At 38.8% G+C, this 25,544-nt stretch overlaps 1 protein-coding gene across 2 annotated transcripts in view; it reads right to left on the minus strand.

Annotated features, from left to right (window-relative positions):
• Positions 1–25,544, minus strand: part of C2CD3 (C2 domain containing 3 centriole elongation regulator) — a 122,841-nt gene that overhangs the window by 79,962 nt on the left and 17,335 nt on the right. For both annotated transcript variants that reach the window (XM_068989325.1, XM_068989326.1), the window contains exons 6-12: positions 17,148–17,280; positions 16,567–16,683; positions 12,157–12,304; positions 9,232–9,380; positions 8,439–8,645; positions 7,897–8,009; positions 841–959 (exon numbers count right to left, since the gene is read on the minus strand). In XM_068989325.1, the coding sequence (XP_068845426.1) occupies positions 841–959; positions 7,897–8,009; positions 8,439–8,645; positions 9,232–9,380; positions 12,157–12,304; positions 16,567–16,683; positions 17,148–17,280 (986 nt within the window). The remainder of the gene's footprint in view (positions 1–840; positions 960–7,896; positions 8,010–8,438; positions 8,646–9,231; positions 9,381–12,156; positions 12,305–16,566; positions 16,684–17,147; positions 17,281–25,544) is intronic.

Here is a 25,544-nt window from a genome sequence, read left to right on the forward strand (position 1 = left end):
GCTAACCATACCAAAGAGGTCAAATGTTATAAAAACTACTCTTTTAATTGAAGGAAGTAAAAACTGCTCATAATTATTGATTTTTGTTGTACCAACTGCAAGTGGATTTTATAGAGCTGGAATCAGCTGATAAAACTGCTACCCACAATATATTATTTTGGATGTGGGGTGGATATCTTATATATTCTGTCTGAAAAAAGAAAGTAGAGCCTCAGATTAAGGCTACTATTCTGTATCAATCCAAATAGTCAACTCTCCACAGCAGGAAGCACAGCAAAGAGCTTAAGAACTTAGGATCTATAAAGACTTGGAATAGAGTCCTGGCTTTGTCTTTTATTAGCTTTATTATTCGGGTGATCTTAGACCTAAGTTATTTCACTAAAGATGATGATGAAAGTTGCTCAGTTGTGTCCGACTCTTTGCGACCCCATGGACTATAGCTATATAGTCCGTGGAATTCTCTAGGCCAGAATATTGGAGTGGGTAGCCTTTCTCTTCTCTAGGGGATCTTCCCAAGCCAGGGATCGAACCCAGGTCTCCTACATTGTAGGCGGATTCTTTACCAGCTGAGCCACAAGGGAAGCCCAAATTGAAGATAACAGGTACCTAATTCAGACTTGTTTTAATGATTAAATTTGATAGTATCCATGCAGAGTCTTTAGCATAATATCTAGCTTATTTAAACAGAAATTTAAAATTATAATAGACAATAATTCATAAGTATTACTATTGTTTGAGCCTGGAAGAATTTCTAGTTTAAGATACGAGCGTAATTTTAAGTATGCTCCAAATCCTGGTGTGACTAAATGGTAAGGCAAAAGTCATAATCACTTGAAGTACCTTTTTCTGTGGGGGTTTCTTTGTGTAAATTTGGAAAGTAAGATTGGAATTCCACCAGTGTTTGATCATTGGGCCACCAAACTGTACTGGAAACACAGATCTCTGCTGGAATTTCACCACTGTAAGAAGAACCAGACACATAAGCACATGTCATAGCATCCAACTAGAGCCATTTCATCAATTCATGCCTTGATACCACCCACCTCTCTTTCAAATCTAACTAAAATCTCTTTTAGGAATCCAGTCAGTGTAATTTCCCTGAAGTGTTAGGGTTATAGGACTTTGTTCCTCCCACTGTGATGAGTCACTTCAAGCAGTCAGCCGAGAGGCTGAGTAGAGGGAGCCGTGGAAGCCCTGGCAGCAGTGCTGGCCCACGTTTCAGGGCCCTATCGGTAGACCAGTGCTCCTTAATTGAGATGCAGGCTTTGTGACCATGATCTTGCGGTGCTCAACGGAAATGCCAAACATTAGTTATGCTTGGAAAGAACTTAAAGAGCAACTGGGTGAAGATATTGATTCCAAAGTGAAGGGAAAGGTCTTTCTCAAAGGAAAGCTGGGTGTTTGGTTTGATATCCCTACTGCATCAGGAACAGAAGTATAGGAAAAGTGGCATGATTCACGGTGCTGGCAGCTTTCTGTGGCCATGGAGCAACCAGAGCTGGAAGGACCATGGGAAGGATATTACAACTTCTGAGGACAGAGGGAAGGCAATTGAGGCTTCAGGGGACAGCGTGAGGCTAACCAGGGTGTCAGGGAACAGGGGAAAAGAAGTAGAAGCTTCAGAGGACAGCGAGCAGGAGGTGGTTACACAAGTAACAGATTCCAAAACAAAGCCGGAAGCAGAGTTTTAATAAAGCATTCAGACAGTACTTGGAAGTAGAGGATTTATTTGGCAAAAACAGAACAATGTTCAGAAACATGGAACTGAACATTATTTTTCATACAAAGTTAAAAGCAATTGTATTTCCTTCCTGACCACTTTCCCAGTCCCCATCTCTTCAAGAGAGATAAGCTTCATCTAAATTATTTCATATGATTGATGACAGCCATTTATAACTTTATTGCTATTTCTATCTCGGGTATTACTTTGGAAAAGGGGTAGAGACTCATTACATATTCTAATGTATTGTCTACAGATTATAAAGTCAAGTCAAGGATATATTGGAGAAAGAAATGGCAACCCACTCCAGTACTCTTGCCTTGAAAATCCCATGGATGGAGGAGCCTGGTAGGCTATAGTCCATGGGGTCACTAAGAGTCAGACACGACTCAGCAGCTTCACTTTCACTTTTCACTTTCATGCATTGGTGAAGGAAATGGCAACCCACTCCAGTATTCTTTCCTGGAGAATCCCAGGGACGGAGAAGCCTGATGGGCTGCCGTCCATGGGGTCGCACAGAGTTGGACAAGACTGACGTGACTTAGCAGCAGCAGCAGCAATGCTCTATCTGCTGATACTTAGACAAAAATTTTTTATTGAAGGTAACTGTTTTACAGAATTTTGTTGTTTTCTATCAAATCTCAATGTGAATCAGCCATTTTAAGTTGACCTGTCTTTATACTTAGAAATGTCTCTTAATAGTAGACTTCCCTGGTGCCTCAGATGGTAAAGAAATCTGCCTGCAATGCAGTAGATCCATGTTTGATCCCCGGATTGGGAATATTCCCTGGAGAAGGAAATGGCAACCCACTCCAGTATTCTTGCCTGGAGAATTCCATGGATAGAGGAGCCTAGCAGGCTAAGTCCATGGGGTCACAAAGACTTGGACACAACTGAGCAACTATCCCTATAAGACTGAAATAACAAAGACAAAGAGAAAACCCTGGGTACAGTACAGAGAAGATAAGGAGGGCTACGCTGTTCTGCTTTGCTATGAGAAATAATCAGTGTCATGCATATGAGCACTGGATGTGTAAAGGGACATACCATACACTTCACTGGGTGTAAGGTATGGCTTAGTGTTTTAAAAGACAAGTTGATAGGTAGTATAATGAAAGAAGGGAGATGGCTGGACAATGAGGGATAAATGAAGAGAAGAACTGAATCAAAAGCTATGATAATGAAAATGAGTTTATTTTCTGACTGAAGACTAGGGGACTCCTCTTGTCACAATTGGACAAGTGTGATGTTCATTTGCAGTGTTGGGCAGAATGGAGTCTGTTTTTTACACAGAAAGGAAAAGGTTTCTGCTGTAATAGCAAGTGTGAATGGGATAAATGATGGTAGTATCTGAGTCTGTGCTCCCTGCTATGGGGCTTTAATAGGTTTTTAAAAACAGGAATGTGGGGTAGAATCATTTGATATATGACTAAGTTCTGTTATTTACTAAAGAACCGCTTCAGCCACAATTTATCACCTGTAAAATGATCTTCCAGTTCATTCACTTCTAGACCCTTAAAATGGATCTGAAGAACCCACACAAAAATGCCCAGATACAGGGAATCCACTATCTCTAATATTCATTCAAACAGCCCACTTGATCTACTGATCTCTATCCTTGCCATTTTAATTCTTGACTCTATTTATTTCTCTTGGTACTCATGGACAGAATCTGGGCCTTGTTATTTGGATCCATCCACAGGAACTGTTAACAAAAGGTCTGGTCCCAGCAAGCCCACACTCACTAGAGCAGTTTCCCTGCTTCTCCCACCATGGAAAGAGAAGTAAGACAACACCTACACCTCACTGGTGTGCTGAGATCAACTGAGGTAACAGATAAAAGAGCACTTTAAAACTTTAAAACACTATGAAACATTTAAAACACTATAAAATCTCTTTTACAAAAACAACTCTATATCAACCTGGTGCTACTTGGATTTCTCCTTTGGATTTCTCCTTACTACTTAAGTATGTCTTGGCACTGTTATTTTATTTCTTATATAATTCTGTTTCATAAGCTCATTATTTTTTTAAACTAAAAGTGACTTAAGGCAATAATGGAAGAAGAAATTCATATAAACAAATTGCTAGCAATATCCCTAAAAGACTTTTTTTTAAAAGAGCTGAAGCAGATACTGAAAATATCTTGTCCATTGCATGTCATTATTGAGAGGGGCCCACAGATGGAAAGGCCATTGTGTTCAGGGCCACAGAATTAAGTGTCTGGTATAACCAGAGCTAGAACTCTTCCAATTCTTGACTTGATGCTTACTCCATATGTCCCATATTATACTTCACAGAATGACAAAAGGAAAACTCAGTCTCTGTGGCCAACAATAACAATGCATGAGAAACAATACAGATTAAGTGAACACAATTTGGAATCAAAAAAGTTCTAGGTGCAAATTCTAGTTCAACCATAAATCAGCTGTATTATCTTAGCCAAGTTATTTAATTGATTTATGTCTTAGCTTCCTTTTTCCTCATCTATCTTTATGTGTTTTAAAGGATCAAATGATGAACGTACGTATAACACTGATAATATATCGCCCCCCAAATGTAAACTACTATTCAGTTCAGTCGCTCAGTCGTGTCCGACTCTTTGCGACCCCACGAATCACAGCATGCCAGGCCTCCCTGTCCATCACCAACTCCCAGAGTTCACTCAAACTCATGTCCATCGAGTCGGTGATACCATCCAGCCATCTCTTCCTCTGTCACCCCCTTCTCCTCCTGCTCCCAACCCCTCCCAGCATCAGGGTCTTGTGAATGAGTCTACTCTTTGCATGAGGCAGAAAAATACTGGCGTTTCAGCTTCAGCATCAGTCCTTCCAACAAACACCCAGGAGTGATCTCCTTTAGGATGGACTGGTTGGATCTCCTTGCAGTCCAAGGGACTCTCAAGAGTCTTCTCCAACACCACAGTTCAAAGCATCAACTCTTTGGTGCTCAGCTTTCTTCACAGTCCAACTCTCACATCCATACATGACTACTGGAAAAACCATAGCCTTGACTAGATGGACCTTTGTGGGCAAAGTAATGTCTCTGCTTTTCAACATGCTATCTAGGTTGGTCATAACTTTCCTTCCAAGGAGTAAGCGTCTTTTAATTTCATGGCTGCAATCACCATCTGCAGTGATTTTGGAGCCCCCCAAAATAGTCTAACACTGTTTCCACCATTTCCCCATCTATTTCCCATGAAGTGATGGGACCAGATGCCATGATCTTAGTTTTCTGAATGTTGAGCTTTAAGCCTACTTTTTTACTCTCCTCTTTTCACTTGCATCAAGAGGCTTTTTAGTTCTTTGCTTTCTGCCATAGGGTGGTGTCATCTGCATATCTCAGGTTATTGATATTTCTCCCAGCAATCTTGATTCCAGCTTGTGCTTCTTCCAGCCCAACATTTCTCATGATGTACTCTGCATATAAGTTAAATAAGCAGGGTGACAATATACAGCCTTGACATACTCCTTTTCCTATTTGGAACCAGTCTGTTGTTCCATATCCAATTCTAACTGTTGCGTCCTGACCTGCATATAGGTTTCTCAGGAGGCAGGTCAGGTGGTCTGGTATTCCCATCTCTTGAAGAATTTTCCACAGTTTATTGTGGTCCATGCAGTCAAAGGCTTTGGCATAGTCAGTAAAGCAGAAATAGATGCTTTTCTGGACCTCTCTTGCCTTTTCCATGATCCAGCGGATGTTGGCAACTTGATCTCTGGTTCCTCTGCCTTTTCTAAAACCAGCTTGAACATCAGGAAGTTCACGGTTCATGTATTGCTGAAGCCTGGCTTGGAGAATTTTGAGCATTACTTTACTAGCATGTGAGATGAGTGCAATTGTGTGGTAGTTTGAGCATTCTTTGGCATTGCCTTTCTTTGGGATTGGAATGAAAACTGACCTTTTCCAGTCCTGTGGTCACTGCTAAGTTTTCCAAATTTGCTGGCATATTGAGTGCAGCACTTTCACAGCATCATCTTTCAGGATTTGACATAGCTCAACTAGAATTCCATCACCTCCACTAGTTTTGTTCATTGTGATGCTTTCTCAGGCCCACTTGACTTCGCATTCCAGGATGTTTGCCTCTAGGTGAGTGCTCACACCATCGTGATTATCTGGGTCGTGAAGCTCTTTTTTGTACAGTTCTTCTGTGTATTCTTGCCACCTCTTCTTAATATCTTCTGCTTCTGTTAGGTCCAGACCATTTCTGTCCTTTATCGAGCCCATCTTTGCGTGAAATGTTCCCTTGGTATCTCTAATTTTCTTGAAGAGATCTCTAGTCTTTCCCATTCTGTTCTTTTCCTCTATTTCTTTGCATTGATCGCTGAAGAAGGCTTTCTTATCTCTCCTTGCTATTTTTTGGAACTCTGCATTCAGATGCTTATATCTTTCCTTTTCTCCTTTGCTTTTTCGCTCCTCTTCTTTTCATAGCTATTTGTAAGGCCTCCTCAGACAGCCATTTTGCTTTTTTGCATTTCTTTTCCATGGGGATGGTCTTGATCCCTGTTTCCTGTAGAATGTCACGAACCTCTGTCCATAGTTCATCAGGCACTCTGTCTATCAGATCTAGTCCCTTAAATCTATTTCTCACTTCCACTGTATAATAATAAGAGATTTGATTTAGGTCATACCTGAATGGTCTAGTGGGAAAACTACTATTAGTTATATGCTATTTTAGAGTTTAATGCTTTTACATTCATTATCCTATCTGACTGTACATTAAGCTCTTGTGTAGTACAGGCAGTGCTTGCTTTGGAGATGCTATGTTAACTGAAACTCGTGCATATCATAACCATGTCCTTGCTGTATTTCAATTTTATAGATGGGGAACGTGAGGCTCAGAGAAGTTTTAAGGAGCTCATCAAATATCATATGGACAGGAGGTAGAAGAGGGAAGACCTGAGAAAAGAATCCAACATTTTTGTTTGCACTGGGGTTTGATAAAAACAGATTAATTGTGTTAAAGCTTCTCAAACATACTTCACCCAGCAGAATCAATTATACACTCTCAAATGCTTTGAACAAACCTATTCAGTATCTTTTGTTGCTATCAGTAACTTGCTGCTGCTGCTAAGTCGCTTCAGTCGTGTTCGACTCTGTGCAACCCCAGAGACAGCAGCCCACAAGGCTCCCCCGTCCCTGGGATTCTCCAGGCAAGAACACTGGAGTGGGTTGCCATTTCCTTCTCCAATGCGTGAAAGTGAAAAGTGAAAGTGACGTCGCTCAGTTGTGTCCGACTCTTAGCGACCCCATGGACTGCAGCCTACTAGACTCCTCCGTCCATGGGATTTTCCAGGCAAGAGTACTAGAGTGGGCTGCCATTGCACCCCACTCCAGTGGGGTAATTTACAGAGTATTTTAGTAAGTAATTAAAAGAGTAATTATTAAGTAATTTAAAGAGTATTTTAAATTACTTTAGGTGCTGTTTTTAAGGGCAAATAAGGATTTATTTTAAGGGTATTTATTTTTAATATTTGGGCTGGAAATATATCAAATAAGAAATGATGTATGTGCAATACTATTCACTGAAGCACTGTTTTTAATAGCAATGTATAGAAAGCAACTTAAATACTGAAAGTTGAAGTATTATTGCAAGTCAAAAAAACCAGTCAGTAAAATCACATATTGTATGATTCCACTTAAATCAAATGTCCAGGATGGGAAAATTGAGACAAAGTAGGATAGGAGTTGCTTAGCGAAAGAGGGTTAAGAGGGAACTGAAGAATGAATGCTAGTAAGTATGGGATTTCTTTTAGTTGAGATAAAAATGCTCTAAAATTAAGATTGTGGTAATGGTTATACAACTTGTGAATATATTAAAAATCACTGTTTTATATACTTCAAACGGGTAAATGACATGGTATGTGAATTGTTATCTTGATAAAGATATTTTAAAAAGGGAAGCAGAGAAAAACCGTAATAGCTATAAGAACGTGATTTAAGAGTCAAGTTCTGAGTTACAGTATCAGCTATGTCACTGCCCTGTATGAGGCCAGCCGGAGGACAGGATAAACCTCTGGGCCAGTTTCCTTACTTGAAAAGGAGTAAGATAAAGTCACCTCAAAATTCTTTCTACCTCTAAGATTCTAAGATAATACACGAATATATGAGTAATTACAGATTCACAAATCCTCCCAAAGTCAAAATGTCTAAGGAGCAGAAATCAAATTCTCTCTTACCTCCATCTATAATTTTACTGGATGCAAGTCGAACCACCTCAGTGATCAAAGTGGTCTTTGTCAATCCATTTTTGGAAAAGCCCACAGGAAAGTGATATTCCACAAAGAAGGTGCTAAAAAAATCAAAACAATTAAAAAACCAAACAACAAACTTATCTTCTGATAAAGCCTACATATCTTTCAAGGCCTTGTTTTTAGAACCCCAGGTCCTCAGAGGACTTCCTCTTTTCAAAGCCTTCACCAATCTTGTGTTCCTACAAGCACTTTTCATATAAAACATCTCTTTTGGCCCCTAAAGCCCTATTACAGCAGCCATTCAAATGTTTCTCTCTCCTGCTGACTGTAAGGCATGGAAGAACAGAGCCTGGCTCCTAAGTTTCTTTATTCTCAAGAGTTTTAGTGCTTGGGACATAGTGGGAGATTTAGTACATTTTATTGACTGATGAAGCATATGAAAACACTAAATACAATATAATTATTTCTTCTCATCACAAATACTTTCCAGAAATGTCACATTTAGTTCTCCCATGTGAGAGACATACCGCTTTTTTGATGTCAGCTTAGGTGGTCTCCCAGGAAAAGTTTTTTTGCCAGAGGTATCCTGAGGACCATCTGGAGGAACTCCCATTGTTTCAATGATGATTCTGGCTGAATGTGTTCTACCCAGAAGGGCCAGTTTATCCACACTTAATGTCATCACTTGGGCATCTTCTGGAGTTTTTGATAGCATCTGCTGTTCAACAAGATTTCTGAAAGGAGTTCATACAGGTAGTGAGGCAGACTGTCAGAAGCCAAATATGAAATGATCTAGTTTGTACAGGCAACAGGAGGAAAGAAGGGCAGCAGGCATCTTAATGCACAAGTTATCAAGGACTGAGAAACGGCTTTAGTCCTAATTTACAGTGAAAAAAATCTCAAAAACTATAAAAACATTCTTGTAATCCAAAGGCTTATCTATCTCCACACAAGTATAGAAACTGATATTATAGAATCAGGTTTTCAGCAAGACTTTACTTGAGTTACTACTTTAATATAAACTACTATCATCACTTTCGTGTACTCCTTTTCATTTGCTTTCTTTATGTATACTTTCTACATTAAGTGTAATAGAGTACAAATACAACCCAGAATTCTGCTTTCTCTCTTAATCATTTTACTAAATCCATCTTTTCATGTTATTACATGTTTAAGGATTGCAATACTTAATGCATTACTGTAATTTACTTAACCAGTCTGACAGCGTTGGCAAACACAGGTCATTTCACATGAGGAGATCTTATGAAAATAATCTTTCCTTGTTTTTGCCTCTAAACAAGCATTCATAAAGAGGCTTACCTATTTTTCTTACCCATCTCCTTCTTCGACTTATGATCATTTGACTCTAGAACCTTAGGAGATCTGGCAAGAGCTTTTGACTGGCTCATTGTTTTAGAAGGGACATCATCATCTTCACTGAAGATATCACTGACGCTGGTATCAGATTTCTATTGAGGGAGAGAAAAGAGAAGAGAGGCACTAAAAGATAACTGCTTTGGGAACAGAGGTAATGAAAACATTTCTCTGAAAGTAGCAATCAAGAACAAACTGATACTAGGGAGACAATCCCATGTTTCTCTTGGCTACACAAAAATAGCCCGAAGTTCATAAAAATAACCTACAAGTTCAGTTCAAAGAAAATAAACAAAATCAGACTCTTCTTTCAAATACTCAATAACAATAACAATGACTATTTACTGATTGCCTGCTATGTATCTGGTACTATGTTAAATGCTGCATGTGTATTTTTAGTACTTATTACATTCCTATAAGGCATCCTCATCTTAATTTTTACAAATGAGAAAATGAATGCTGAGAGAAGTTAGGAGCCTTTAAGACTCACAGCTGCTGCCACTGCTAAGTCATGTCAGTCGGGTTCGACTCTGTGCGACCCCATAGACGGCAGCCCACCAGGCTCCTCTGTCCCTGGGATTCTCCAGGCAAGAATAATGGAGTGGGTTGCCATTTCCTTCTCCAATGCATGCATGCATACTAAGTCATTTCAGTCATGCCCGACTCTGCGACGCCATAGACGGCAGCCCACCAGGCTCTGCTGTCCGCAGGATTCTCTAGGCAAGAATCCTGGACTGGGTAGCAATTTCTTTCTCCAAGGTTTACAGCTGTCAGTAGTAGAGGTAGATCTTGCTCTCCATGGGTTCCAAAGCCTCTATTTTTACCACAGTTTGGGGCAAAATGATTGTACAGTATCACCTAACTATATGGGTGTAAAGACTTAATTTTTTTCACCACTCTAATGCAGTGCTCAAGGCTTAGGAGGTAATATGTTCTAGGGGGAAAAACATGGGCTTTTTTGCCAGACTATGGTAAGAATTCTAGTTCTGCCACCTATAAATAATTACTAGCAATTAACGTCTCTTAAGTCTTTATTTCATGATATGTAAAAGAGATGACATTATCTCATGGGGCTAGCAAAAGAATTAAGTGAAACAATCAATTTAAAACATTTTGGACAGCTCTTAATAACAGGTAACATAAATTCTCTGACACACAGAAAATGTGTAATCAATGTAAGTTCTCATAGCTAGTGTGAAGTTGCTGTAAAACACAGGAAGCTCTGTCTGGTGCTGTGTGACAATCTAGAGGGGTGGGACAGGATGGGTTGGAGGGAGCCTCAAGAGAGAGGAGATACATTTATATTTAGGGCTGATTCATGTTGTTGTATAGCAGAAACCAACACAACGTTATAAAGCAATTATCCTCCAATTAAAGAACAAAGTAAGCTCCCTTTCTCTTCTCCTACGGTAACAGTATCAGTGATGACTTTTATTGTAGAAAGTCTTGAAATCCTAACAATTCACAATGTCTTTTAAATCCATCTCCTCTTTTCCAACCCCACTGGTAGCTACCACTCTCATTCTGGCTCTTTCTGTCTCTGTCTTTCGCTCTGTCTCATGCTTCCAATACCAAAAATGGCTTTCTATCTGCTCCTGTTATTCTCCTCTCAGCCGGCCTCCTACATAATTGCTAGGTTAACATTGCTAGAACACTATTTAGGTCATGTCGTTTCCCCCTCACATAATATTCAAATACCTTCACAGACTGGTTGCAGTGTGCTAGCTCACCTTGCTGATATCCCCTCCACATGAATTCTTACCTAATCAAACTAGATGCCTGGTAGTACATAAACTGCTTCTCTAAACAGGTCATTCTTTCTATTCCTATTTCACATCCTTTATTGCTCTGAAACTATTTTTCAAGTCTCAGTTAAAATCCCTTATCCCTCATGATGCTCCTTCCTGACAATCTCATGTAAAAGTTCTCCCTGCTTCTTCTGTACCCCACTAGCTCTCAGTCTTTCCACTGAGCTGATATAAACTACATTGTATTTCAGGTATCTATGCTGACCTGGAGAAACAGAAAATGGGGAATATGATAGCGATCTTCACAAATATAAAGTGTTATTTGTGGAATAGTAAATGAACTTATTTTGTATATACTCTGTGCGGCTCAGTCGTGTCTGACTCTTTGTGACTCCATGGACTGTAGCCCGCCAGGCTCCTCCGTCCATGGAATTTTCCAGGCAAGAATACTGGAGCAGGTGGCCATTTCCTAGTTCAAAGGATCCTCCCAATCCAGGGATCAAACCCTAGTCTCTTGCATCTCTTGTACTGGCAGGCGGATTCTTTACCACTGTGACACCTGGGAAGCCCCATATACTCTACAAGATGCTAAACCAAGGAATGGAACATATAGCCTGATATAAGAAAGAACTTGGAAAATGCTAAAACTGCCTGAAAAGAGAATGTTCTTTCTTAAGGATCAGTAGGGATATTCGTTCCCCATGAGTAAAGGTACTTCTGGAACATCTGTATCTGAAAAGATACCAGTCAAGGGTGGTTCTGAGAGTATACTTACATTAGCTCTTCCTTCAAAGAGCTCTAAGGAAGCCATACAATATATTAAGACCATAGGCTTTGGACTCAGGCAAACCTGAATTTGAATCCTGGTTCTAATACTTATTTGTATGTGTACTTGGATAAAATAATTAATCTTACTAGTCTTATCTCCTCATCTGTAGAATGCAGGTAACACCCTCCTTTTCAGACTGTTGTTATAATTAAAGTATGTAAAATGAATAGCTTTCTGTCTGGCAAGTGGTAATGTGCCTATACCCATTAATATTATTAATAACTCTGTGATTAACACAAGAGTAGTAATTATTTAATTTCTCCAATTCCTAAGCTTTCTGATTCAGTAACTTACAGGTGCTGTATAAAATAAGTTCTCCAGGAGACTCTGGTCATACTGAGGGTCGCTGGGCTCACTGCTGCAACACACATCACTCCCAGGAGATGGGGAATCAGGAGGAGAGCCTAGGCCATCCCAGTAGCGACCTTGGGACAATTCAGCACTGCAGAAATAAGAAAAATAAAACAGAGCTTTAAAAGAAGTTTCATCTTAGTTATTCTTTTTTTGGGGGGTAAAAACACATGAAACAGAAGACTTACATTATATAGAAGACTATCTAATACTTTTATATCATATTCCTCCTCTTCTGGGATGTCAACAACTAGCACTCAAAAAATAGATTACAGACACTGATTGTGATCTCATTCATTTACTGAACAAACATTTTACTGGGTACCTATTATGTGCCAGGCATGATGTTAAGTCCTGAATGGTACAGAGATGGCTAAGCTAACTTGTTCTACTCTTGTGCTGCTCATGGTCTAGTAGGGAGGGGGAAAAAAGTAAAGAACTGACTATAATTCAATGGAGTTAAATGTTATGTAGTTTTTATGAAGAATGACTAATTCATAAACATGTCTTCTTCTATTTAGCAAAAATATATGTATTTAGGTTATTTATGGAAAGATCAGCTCTATGTGGAATAGAGAAATAAGTAAAATAGATACTTATAAAGAGTTTGTAAACTAATAAGAGAATCATACAAATGCATGTATATTTAATTTTAGTTTCTCTTATAGTAATTAGCATTTAATAAATATTCTATAAATGAACTTATTGATTCTTAATAAACATGTTAATTACTGAATATGTGCCAAACTCTGCTTCCCTTTCAAGGCAGCTGCTATACTTTTTTTCCCCTTCTTTCTCAAGAAAATAATACACAATCACTATCTTCAAATTATAAGCATCTGCTTACAATTTGGGAGACCTGGGTTCGATCCCTGGGTCAGGAAGATCCCCTGGAGAAGGAAATGGCAACCCACTCCAATACTCTTGCCTGGAAAATTCCATGGACTGAGGAGCCTGGTGGGCTACAGTCCACAGGGTTGCAAAGAGAAGGACACGACTGAGCAACTTCACTTTTCAACATCATATCAGAGCCAAATATAATTTATTACACTTTCTTTACAACATCTAGCTTTTCTTGTTTTAATAACTGCCTTAATTTTTGTTTAAAGTAGCTTTCTATGTGACAATTATTATTTCATTATTGAACTCTCCAAGAGAATAGAACATTTCCTCTCGATCTGGTCAAACAAGGGAGAAATGTGTTTCCACCTATCCTTTCCTCTCCTAGGAAGTATCACTACAGAAGCCCTGTCCTGCTTCCACAAGCAGTGTCTGCTCTCTATATATGGACACAGACCATAAAGCTCCTTTTCTCTTTTTTCTCTATTACATCCCCTGCTTCTTGGACTCCAAGCCTTGCTCTTTATTCCTAGATTCTCTTTGTGGCAGAGAGTAGCCTGTGGTTTCCTGAGAACTAGTGCAAGAGAGGCAATGTTTTGAGTCCTTGGATGTATGAAAATATTTTTACCCTGCCTTCACAAGATTGATAGTTTGACTGGAAATGGAATTTGAGATTGATAATTAAGAGTTTTCAGAATCCTGAAAGTAACACTCCACTGCCTTCCATGGAGCTGGTAGAAAAGTCTTTTTAAAAATATATATATCAACATTTATTTATTTTTGGCTCCACTGGGTCTTAGTTGTGGCACTCAGGTTGCAGCATGTGGGATCCTTAATTGCAGCATGCAAACTCTTAGCTGTGGCATGTGGGATCTATTTCCCCAAGTAGGGATCAAACTCTGGCTTCCTGCATTGGGAGTGTGGATTCCTAGCCACTGGACCATCAGGGAAGTCCCTGTGCTGGATTCTTGATCTTTATGTCCTCTTTTGTGATTGGCTTCTTTCATTTAGCATGATTTTTCAAGGTTCACCCATGCTGCAGCATGTTACCAGTATTTTTTCCCTTTTTCTGGCCAAATAATACTCCATTAAAAAATCTACTAATCAGTTGATGAACGTATTTTACTGTTATGACTATTGAAATTCATGTACATGTTTCTGTGTGGACTTATGTTTTCATTTTCCTTGGATATATACTTAGTGAGTTGAACTGCTGGGTCACACGATAACTTGATGTGCAACAATCTGAGGAACTGACAGATTATCTTCCAAAGTGGCTGCATCATTTTACACTGCTACCAGCCATCTATGAAGATTTCAAATTTTCCACAGCCTCACCAACACTTAATCTGATTTTTTGATTCTAACCATCCCTGGTGGCTCAGAGGTTAAAGCGTCTGCCTCCAACGAAGGAGACCTGGGTTCGATCCCTGGGTCGGGAAGATCCCCTGGAGAAGGAAATGGTAACCCACTCCAGTATTCTTGCCTAGAGAATCCCATGGACAGAGGAGCCTGGAAGGCTACAGTCCACGGGGTCGCAAAGAGTCGGACACGACTGAGAGACTTCACTTTCACTTTCACCCATCCTAGTGGGAAACCAGCCCTGAATATTCATTGGAAGGACTGATGGTGAAGCTGAAACTCTAATACTTTGGCTACCTGATACGAAGAACTGACTCATTGGAAAAGACCCTGATGCTGGAAAAGACAGAAGGCGGGAGGAGAAGGGGATGACAGAGGATGAGATGGTTGGATGGCATCACCAACTTGATGGACATGAGTTTGAGCAAGCTCCGGGAGCTGGTGATGGATAGGGAAGCCTGGTGTGCTGCAGTCCACAGGGTTGCAGAGTTACACACTGAGCGACTGAACTGAACTGATCCTAGTGGGTATGAAGTAGTATCTTGTTAACAGTTTCGATTTGCATTTCCCTGATAACTAACGGTGCTGACAACTTTTATATGCATATTAGCCACCTAACTATCTTCTTTGGAGAAATCTCTATGTAGAAACTTTGCCTATCTTTTAAATTGTATTATTTATGCCTTAGTTATTAAGTTGTTGAGTTCCTTACATATTCTAATATGTCTTTTATCAGATGTAAGATTTATAAATATTTTCTTCCATTCTGTGATTATCTTTTCACTTCTTAATAGTATCTTTTGAAGCGCAAACATTTTTAATTTTCTTAAGTTTAACTTATCTATTTTTTGTTGTTGTTGGTTGTATTTCCGATGCATATCTAAGGATCCTTTTCCAAATTCAGGATTACATAGACTTACTCTGTTTTAAGAGTTTTATAGTTTTAGCTCTTCCATTTAGCTATCTAATTCATAGTGAATTAATTTTTTTAATATGGTTTGAGGGTCCAACTTCATTTTTTGCATGTGGCTAGCCAGCAGTCCTAATACCATTTATTGAAAAGGCGATTCTTTCTTCCACTTAATGGTCTTGACACCATTGTTGAATATTAGTTGATATGGCTTTATTTGTAGACTACCAACTCTATTCCATTTATTTACATGTCTATCCTTATGCCAGTACCAAACTGACTTGCTTACTCTGGCTTTGTAGTAAGTTTTAAAATAGCAAATGTAAATTCTTCTATTTTTTTCTTTTTTAAGATTCTTTTGGTTATTTTGGGTACCCTGTAATTTCACAGTAATTACAATCAGCTTGTCAATATCTATGAAGAATTCAGCTATGAATTTGACAGGGATTTGTACTGAATCATGAATATGAGATTTTCCCCATTTATTTAGGTCTCCTTTAATTTCTTTCAACAATTTGCAGTTATGTTTTAAACTTCTTCAGTTAAATTTATTTGTATTTTATTCTTGTCAATGCTATTATAAATGAATTGTTTCTTAATTTTATTTATTTACTGCATGGCTTGTAGGATCTTAGTTCCCTGACCAGGGATCAAACCCTAGCCCTGGCAGTGAAAGCCCTGAGTCCTAACTGATGGATCGCCAGGGAATTCCCTTAATTTTATTTTTCGATTGGTCACTGCAAGTAAATAGAGGTATAACTGACTTATCATGTTATCCTACAATCTGTCTCACAGTGGATTCTTTAGGATTTTTTACATAACAGATCATGTCATTTGTGAATACAGTCTTACTTCTTCCTTCCCAATTTGGAACCCTTTTATTTTTTTTCCTGCCTAATTGTACAGGCCATATAGGTAATAAGAGATCCCAAATTGCAACTGTGTCTATTTAAAATCCATGTTCTTTTCATTATACACTGCTGACACTGGAGTTGACAGGTAAGAAATAAGAATGGAAAGGTAGACTGGAGCCCATTCTATAAGTGAGGCTAAGAATAAAAGGCTAAAGATTGGATTTTTATTTAGTAGATAATGAATAATGATTTAATATATAATGAATAACAAGGGAATGACTTAGTTATTCAAAAGAAGTGTTGTTGCTTTAGGAGGATAAATCTGTTAACAATATACACAATAAATTGGAGGAAAATTTTAAAGAAAAGAGAGTTAAGAGCTCTCACCTGCCCAACAGCAGCTGTATGGCTCTGGTATCAGCCTTTGTGTCATGTTTCTCAGTTGGAGGGAGGAGGTGATCTTCAATGTGGTCTTTATCTTGATTCCTAGATAAGGCTTTGATTCTAAGGAAGGAAAAAAATGTTTTCAGTGGCTAACATATGGGAAAATCTAAATCAGAATTTAATGAGCTGAGTAGTATACATGGAGACAGTTCAACATGGAAGACTTGAGATGTTTTAGACTTTACCTTAAGTATATATAAAACTTCACAATTTACCAAGCCTTTTCCTACATTAGAATCTCATTTCATTTATGTAAGAGAGGGAGGAAAAAATATACCCATTTTATATATAAGCATGCTGGTTGAGAAAGACCAAGAATTTAGCTATTTACATATTTAGCAAGTGTCAGTCCTAGGTCTAGATTTTGAGTATCTTAACTCCTAGTTTAGGCTTCTTTCCCACCACATTAAAAAATTACTTGTTGAACATTTCCAAGACTATTCAGTCCATATCTTGACAAAAAAGACACATTAACAACTATTAAGAAATGAACTATTGGAATTCATGTTTATCCCATAACTTACTGTGATGATGCTCTAAGAAAATCTTCCTTTATAGAAGGATGAACTTCTTCCAACAACATGCTAGTATCTGGACTTGATTTCATTGCAGAAATCACCATGGCATTACGCAGTTTATTGCCTTGTTCTAACAGAGCTGAAGAGGGCAAAAGCAGAACACAAGAAATCTAAATCCAGCAGAAATATCTGCAATATTTAGCCTCCATTCTTCTATCACACAACTTACTATAGTGTACTATAATTGCTTATTTGTGCCCCACTAGGTTGAGAATCCCTTGAGGACATTCACTTTACAACAAATTTTTACTGAGCTTCTATTATGTGAACTGTTTTAGATGTTGGCTTTACAGCAGTGAATGGAGTCTCTCTATTCCACAGAGACTGACCTCCTTATTGCAGTTGTTATATACATACATTGACTCTTCCAACTGGTAGTTGTACATAATAAATTCAGTAAAATAATTTTCCCATCCTTAAGTAACAACAATTATAGTGGATAACATTTACTGAACCCTTACCACTTCCTGGGCACTTCTCTACGTATGTTATATACAAGAATTGATTTAACCCTCCCAACAATCCTCTGAAATGGGTACTATTATTTCCTTCATTTTCCAGATGAAAAAGTTGAGGCACAGAGAATGTGTAACTTGCCCAATATATCATGCAGTATAACCAGGATGACTCTACATCACTATACATATATGACCCCACCTTTTCTTAGACTTTTTAAAAGCTTAGGACCACTGGCATTATTTCAAGGAATACTGAGAAGAATTATTTTCTTGAGGTTCCCCAGTTGTTTAGGAGGTAAAGTAAGTCTAGATACCAAGTGCTTGTCTATCTTGATCTAGAGTTTTTATAGCTTCTAAAAATAAAAAAGATACGGTAGTCAGGCCAAAAAAACCCCAAACAGATCCATAAACATTCAACATTTTTTAGTATAAAGAATTCAACATATAGCTTAAAAACTCAAAACTCAAACCCCACAAAACCTTGAAATGTCATATGTTCAATGTGTTATGTGAAAATATAAGTAAAAGAAAAATAAAGGTTACCAATTATGGTATGCAGAATTCTTCACTTGATCTTAGCCAAAAGGCTGAGAAATGATGTACGTAGAATTCTAAAACAGTTCCTCTCAGATTTCCAGCCACTGGTAATACAAATGCCTTCTCCTAGTGATTTACTCCCTAGACAATGTTGTAAAGGGATTTTATGGAAGTAATTATGGTTCCAAATCAATTTATCTTAAGATTGGGAGATCATCTTGGTCGTTCCAAACCATTATAAAGCAGAGTTTTCTCCGGCTGTTTGCAGGATATGAAGTCAGAGATTTAAAGCATGAGAGGGATGCAATGTATCGCTGCTGTCTTAAAGATGGAGATGGCCACATGGCAGGAAATGCACATGGCCTTTAGGAGCTTAGAGTGGACCCCAGCTGACCACCAGCAAGGATATGGGAACTTAGTCCTATTGTAACAAGGAACTGGATTCTGTCAACAAGAATGAACTTGGAAGTGAATTCCCCCCGCAGAGCTTTCAGGTGAGAATTTAGCTGGGCTGACAACTTGATTTTAGCCTTTGCTGGACTTCAGATCCACAGGACTGTGACTAATAAATGGGTATTATTTTTAAGACATTAAGTTTGTGGTAACTTGTTATATAGCAATAGAAAATTAATATTCCCATTAACGGCACTACCTATGAATACTGATTTACATTTTGATATTTTCTGTAGTTTTTAATCTATGCATACATATTCCTATACAGGTATGTGTATGTGTATATATATATATATATATATAAACTTTTTCTTTTGCAAAAATGGCATATTATGTATACTGTTTTATAATTGCCTTTTCACTTAACAATATGCATTAACTTTTTTTCTATATAAATAATGGCTCTATAATATTCCATTCAGAAATCACTGTATGCATTTTTATTTTTTAAAAAAACCTCTTTGGGATTCAGCCAGAAAATGGTTATCTTGTTTATTCAATGAGAAAGGATGAGGAAAACATGGTCTGCTAGCACTGAAAATCTGGTTAAAGAAGTTTGCTATACAAAGACAGAAATATAGATCAATGGAACAAAATAGAAAGCCCAGAGATGAATCTACGCACCTATGGACACCTTACCTTTGACAAAGGAGGCAAAAATATACAATGGAGAAAAGACAATCTCTTTAACAAGTGGTGCTGGGAAAACTGGTCAACCACTTGTAAAAGAATGCAACTAGAACACTTTCTAATACCATACACAAAAATAAACTCAAAATGGGTTAAAGATCTAAATGTAAGACCAGAAACTATAAAACTCCTAGAGGAAAACACAGGCAGAATACTCTCTGACATAAATCACAGCAGGATCCTCTATGACCCACCTCCCAGAGTAATGGAAATAAAAGCAAAAATAAACAAATGGGACTTAATTAAACTTAAAAGCTTTTGCACAATGAAGGAAACTATAAGCAAGGTGAAAAGACAGCTTTCAGAATGGGAGAAAATAATAGCAAATGAAACAACTGACAAAGAATAAATCTTCGAAATATACAAGCAGCTCAATACCAGAAAAACAAATGACCCAATCAAAAAATGGGCCAAAGAATTAAACAGACATTTCTCCAAAGACATACAGATGGCTAACAAACACATGAAAAGTTGCTCAACATCACTCATTATCAGAGAAATGCAAATCAAAACCACAATGAAATGCCATTTCACGCTGATCAGAATGGCTGCATCAAAAAGTCTACAAACAATAATAAATGCTGGAGAGGTGTGGAAAAAAGGTAACTCTCTTACACTGTTGGTGGGAATGCAAACTATTACAGGCGCTATGGAGAACAGTGTGGAGGTTCCTTCAGTGCAGTTCAGTTCAGTCGCTCAGTCGTGTCCGAGTCTTTGCGACCCCATGAATCACAGCACGCCAGGCCTCCCTGTCCATCATCAACTCCCAGGGTTCACTCAGACTCACGTCCATCGAGTCAGTGATGCCATCCAGCTATCTCATCCTCTGTCATCCCCTTCTCCTCCTACCCCCAATCCCTCCCAGCATTAGTCTTTTCCAATGAGTCAACTCTTCACGTGAGGTGGCCAAAGTACTGGAGTTTCAGCTTCAGCATCATTCCCTCCAAAGAAATCGTTCTTAAAAAACTGGAAATCGAACTGCCATATGACCTAGCAATCCCACTGCTGGGCAAAAACACTGAGGAAACCAGAACTGAAAGAGACATGTGTACCCCAGTGTTCACTGCCAGCACTGTTTACAACAGCCAGGACATGGAAGCAACCTAGATATCCACTGGCAGATGAATGGATAAGAAAGTTGTGGTACATATACACAATGGAGTATTACTCAGCTATTAAAAAGAACACATTTAAGTCAGTTCTAAAGAGGTGAATGAAACCAGAGCCTATTATACAGAGTGAAGTCAGTCAGAAAGAAAAACACCAATACAGTATACTAACACATATACATGGAATTTAGAAAGATGGTAACAATGACCTTATATGCAAGAGAACAAAAGAGGCAGAACAGACTTTTGGACTCTGGGAGAAGGCGAGGGTGGGATGATTTGAGAGAACAGCACTGAAACATGTATATTACCATATGTGAAACAGATGACCAGTCCAAGTTTGATGCATGAAACAAGGCACTCCAAGCCAGTGCACTGGGATGACCCAGAGGGATGGGATGGGGAGGGAAGAAGGAGGGGGGGTTCGAGGCAGGGTGGGGGGACACATGTACATCTGTGGCTTATTCATGTCAATGTATGGCAAAAACCACCACAATATTGTGAAGTAATTAGTCTCCAATTAAAATAAATTAATTAAAAAAAAAGAAAAAGAAGCTTGCTATATGACATGAAGTCCTCCTTGTTTTTAGTTTCCAGTTAATACTTGGCTTAATTTGATATGGTTTAAAGATCTTTAATGAGGTAGGCACACTCAATAAATGCTTTATGAATAAAGTTGTTAATGAAAAGCAGTGTCAATAAAAAAACTTCATTTGACTTTAGGGCCATGTAGAAAAATAGTTTTTCTACTGACATGGAAAACTGACATGGACTATTGTCCACAGACAAAGAGTCTTGGTACTTTATGATCTACTCATACACAACTATTTTTAATTCCTTAAACACAATACTTCCTTTGTACTCTCAAAGTTCTAGGTATTCCATTCCATCAAAGAATTGTCATGCAATATTAAAATTGTTTATCTCACCCAATCAACTTTGAGGTGATGGACTGGCTTTTGTGAGTCTCTGTATCCTTGTTGCCTGGTACATATCAGGAATTTGATTAAAAATTTTTCTTTTTTTTGGCTTCCCTTGTGGCTCAGCTAGTAGAGAAACCGCCCGCAATGCAGGAGACCTGGGTTCGATCACTGGGTTGGGAAGATCCCCTGGAGAAGGGAAAGGCTACCCACTCCAGTATTCTGGCCTAGAGAATTCCATGGACTGTATAGTACATGGGGTCACAAAGAGTTGGACATGACTGAGTGACTTTCACTTCATTCATTTTTTAATTGAAGGATAACTTCAATTTTGTTGAAGTTATCCTTTACAGAATTTTGTTGTTTTTGTCAAACCTCAACATGAATCTGTCATAGGTATACATATGTCCCCTCCCTCTTGAACCTTCTTCCCATTTCCCTCCCTGATTAAATGTTTTAATAAATACTTCCACTGTTGTAATATATCACACATGATTATATGCGCTCATTAAATGTTTTAATAAATACTTTCACTGTTGTATATATCATATATAATTATACCATATCTGCTTTAGAGTCTATTTCTCTTACTAGAATGAATTCATTAAGGTCAGGGACTCATTTCTCACTGTAACCCCAATACTCAAAACAATGGCTGACACAAAATAGGCACTCAAAAGCTTTCTGTTGAATTGCATTTTTTTTGCTAAATAAAAATTTCCCTGGAATGGTAATATTTTAAGAGTGATTTAATTAGTTATTAACATCTGAGTAAGAACAGGCACTGAAGATTCTTTCCAATAGCATATTTTAAAAAAGAAACACTGATGGCAACAAGTCAACAAATCCGAGCAAGGATGGTTCATTGATTGGCTTTCATTGATTGGTTTCTTCCTTGAAACAAGCACTCTTCAAAAAGCTTCTCTAAAGTCTAAGGCATGGCAACAAAAACACCTTATCTCCTCTTCATAAGAGGAAGCTGGTTTCCACACTAAGAAAGCTGTCATAGGATCTTCCTGCACCTCAACTCAATAATCATTTTCTGAACACAAAGGAAAGGCACTTGTGAGTTTAGGACTAATGTTTCCCTTGTTTATTTCTTACATGTCAGGGGCACAGCCCTTGCTAAACAGGGAGGTATAAAGCTTCTGGTTTTTGCTCCTACTCCTTGCTATCTATTCTAAATCCCAACTCTTGTAAGTAGGATGTATAGTTGGAAAGTGAAAGTGAAGTCACTCAGTCGTCTCCGACTTCTTGAGACCCCATGGACTGAGGCCTACCAAGCTCTGTCCATGGGATTTTCCAGGTAATAGTACTGGATTGGATTGCCATTTCCTTCTCCAGAGGATCTTCCCAACCCAGGGCTCAAACCCTGGTCTTCCGCATTGTAGACAGACACTTTACCGTCTGAGCCACCAGGGAAGTATAGTTAGTGTTTTATAAATACTAGCTTGATGACTAATTTAGCTCTGTATCCCCTTTTATGAGGTCATTTTAATAAAGACCAGGAAGGTGGTTAGGTTTATGTATTATAATCCTCCATGACCTTAGCTCTAGACCTTCATACTAAAGTGGTCCACTTAAATCTTCATTCTCCACAGTCTTGTGGTTGGAAGGGATCTTAAAGATAGACGTCTACTTGGTGATTTAATCCCATCTGTAAGAGTCCCATCACAAAGTTATCCAGCCCACACTTGACCATTATCAGTGATAAAGAAGTCACTGTCTCTTGAAGCTATCCTTTCCCATTTTTGCACAGGTAGAATACTGGACTATTAACTTAGACTTAGTCACAATCTGTCATGTTTTATGTTTAAACCCAATGATCCCAGTAACCCTTATGGAAGAGATTTGCACATTGGCAGCCCATGGGTTGCACCTGGCACACTGTGTTTGGCTTGAACAGTTGGCCAGCAGAGTTCTTGATTTTTTTTTTTTTAAAGCAGGTCTAAGAAAACAATGAACGTACAACAGGACTGAAGCAAAGGACTTTGCCTTAGAGTCTAAGATAACAATGAACTGGAGCCAAGAAGCAGCTGTCCCCCTTGATAGAACAGAAACTCCCTGTGAGCCCATGTCTTCATTTTAAAATAGGGATAACAATCCCATTAAAAGGGATAACAATCCGATTAAAGGACGCTTACTCCTTGAAAGAAAAGTTATGACCAACCTAGACAGCATATTAAAAAGCAGAGACATTACTTTGCCAACAAAGGTCTGTCTAGTCAAGGCTATTGTTTTTCCAGTAGTCATGTATGGATGTGAGAGTTGGACTATAAAGAAAGCTGAGTGCTGAGGAACTGATGCTTTTGAACTGTGGTGTTGGAGAAGATTCTTGAGAGTCCCTTGGACTGCGAGGAGATCCAACCAGTCCACCCTAAAGGAGATCAGTCCTGAATATTCATTGGAAGGACTGATGTTGAAGCTGAAACTCCAATACTTTGGCCACCTGATTTGAAGAGCTGACTCATCTGAAAAGACCCTGATGCTGGGAAAGACTGAAGGTGGGAACAAAAGGGAACGACAGAGAATGAGATGGTTGGATGGCATCATCGACTCAACAGACATGAGTCTGAGTGAACTCCGGGAGTTGGTGATGGACAGGGAGGCCTGGCGTGCTGCAGTCCATGGGGTTGAAAGGAGTCAGACACGACTGAGCGACTGAACAGAACAATCCCAATCTCACTTGGTTTTTGTTAAGTGTATATGTATAAGGCACCTGGCATAGTAGCTAGCAATAATGGATACTCAATAAATGGTAGCTGTTTAGCTGTTTTCTTAATGCTAAATATCTCGTGGCGGTTCCTTCCCTAGTCTAGGATGTTGTTCATTCAGTCATGTCCAACTCTTTGGGACCCTATGGACTGCTGCACACCAGGCTCCTTGTCCTTCACTATCTTCTGGAGTCTGCTCAAACTCATGTCCATTGTGTTAGTGATGCCATCCAACTACCTCATCCTCTGTTGCCCCCTCCTCCTCCTGCCCTCAATCTTTCCCAGTATCAGGGTCTTCTCCAATGAATCAGCTCTTTGCATCAAGTAGCCAAACTATTGGAGCTTCAGCTTCAGTATCAGTCCTTCCAGTGAATATTCCAGACTGATTTCCTTTAGGATTGACTGGTTTGATCTCTCTGTTACCCAAGGGACTCTCAAGAGTCTTCTCCAGCACCACAGTTTGAAAGCATCCATTCTTCAGTGGTCAGCCTTCTTTATGGTCCAACTCTTACAACTGTACATGACAACTGGAAAAATGATAGCTTTGACTAGACAGACCTTTGTTGGCAAAGTAATGCCTCTGCTAATTAATACTCTCTATAGATTTGTTATAGCTTTTGTTCCAAGGATCAAGTGTCTTTTAATATCATGGCTGCAGTCACCGTCCACAGTGATTTTGGAGCACAAGAAAATAAAGTCTCTCACTGTCCATTTTTTTCCCATCTATTTGCCATGAAGTGACAGGACCAGAAGCCATGATCTTAGTTTTTTGAATGTTGAGTTTTAAGGCAGCTTTTCACTCTCCTCTTTGACTTTCATCAAGAGGCTCTTAGGTTCCTCTTTGCATTCTGCCATTAGGATGGTTTCATGTGCATATCTAAGGTTATTGACATTTCCCCTGGCAATCTTGATTCCAGCTTGTGCTTCTTCCAGCCCAACATTTCTCATGATGTACTCTGCATAGACGTTAAATAAGCAGGGTGACAAGATACAGCCTTGACACACTCCTATCCCAATATGGAACCAGTCTGTTGTTCCATGTCCAGTTCTAACTGTTGCTTCTTCACCTGCACACAGATTTCTCAGGAGGCAGGTAAGGTGGTCTGGTATTCCCATCTCTTTAAGAATTTTCTACAGTTTGTTGTGATCCACACAGTCAAAGGCTTTGGCATAGTCAATAAAGCACTAGTAGATGTTTTTCTGGAACTCTCTCGCTTTTTCAATGATCCAACGGATGTTGGCAATTTGATCTCTGGTTCCTCTGCCTTTTCTAAATTCAGGTTGTACATCTGGAAGTTCTTAGTTCATGCACTGCTAAAGCCTAGCTTGAAGGATTTTGAGCCTTACCTTGCTAGCATGTGAAATTAGTACTCTAGTCTAGATACTCTCCTTAGAAGGAACTCATCTTCTATAGATCTTTAATATTAACTTCTTAAAGGGGCCTTCCTTTGCCAAGATGCAT

Source organism: Capricornis sumatraensis, chromosome 16 (genome assembly GCF_032405125.1).
Source record: "Capricornis sumatraensis isolate serow.1 chromosome 16, serow.2, whole genome shotgun sequence".
NCBI lineage: Eukaryota > Metazoa > Chordata > Mammalia > Artiodactyla > Bovidae > Capricornis > Capricornis sumatraensis.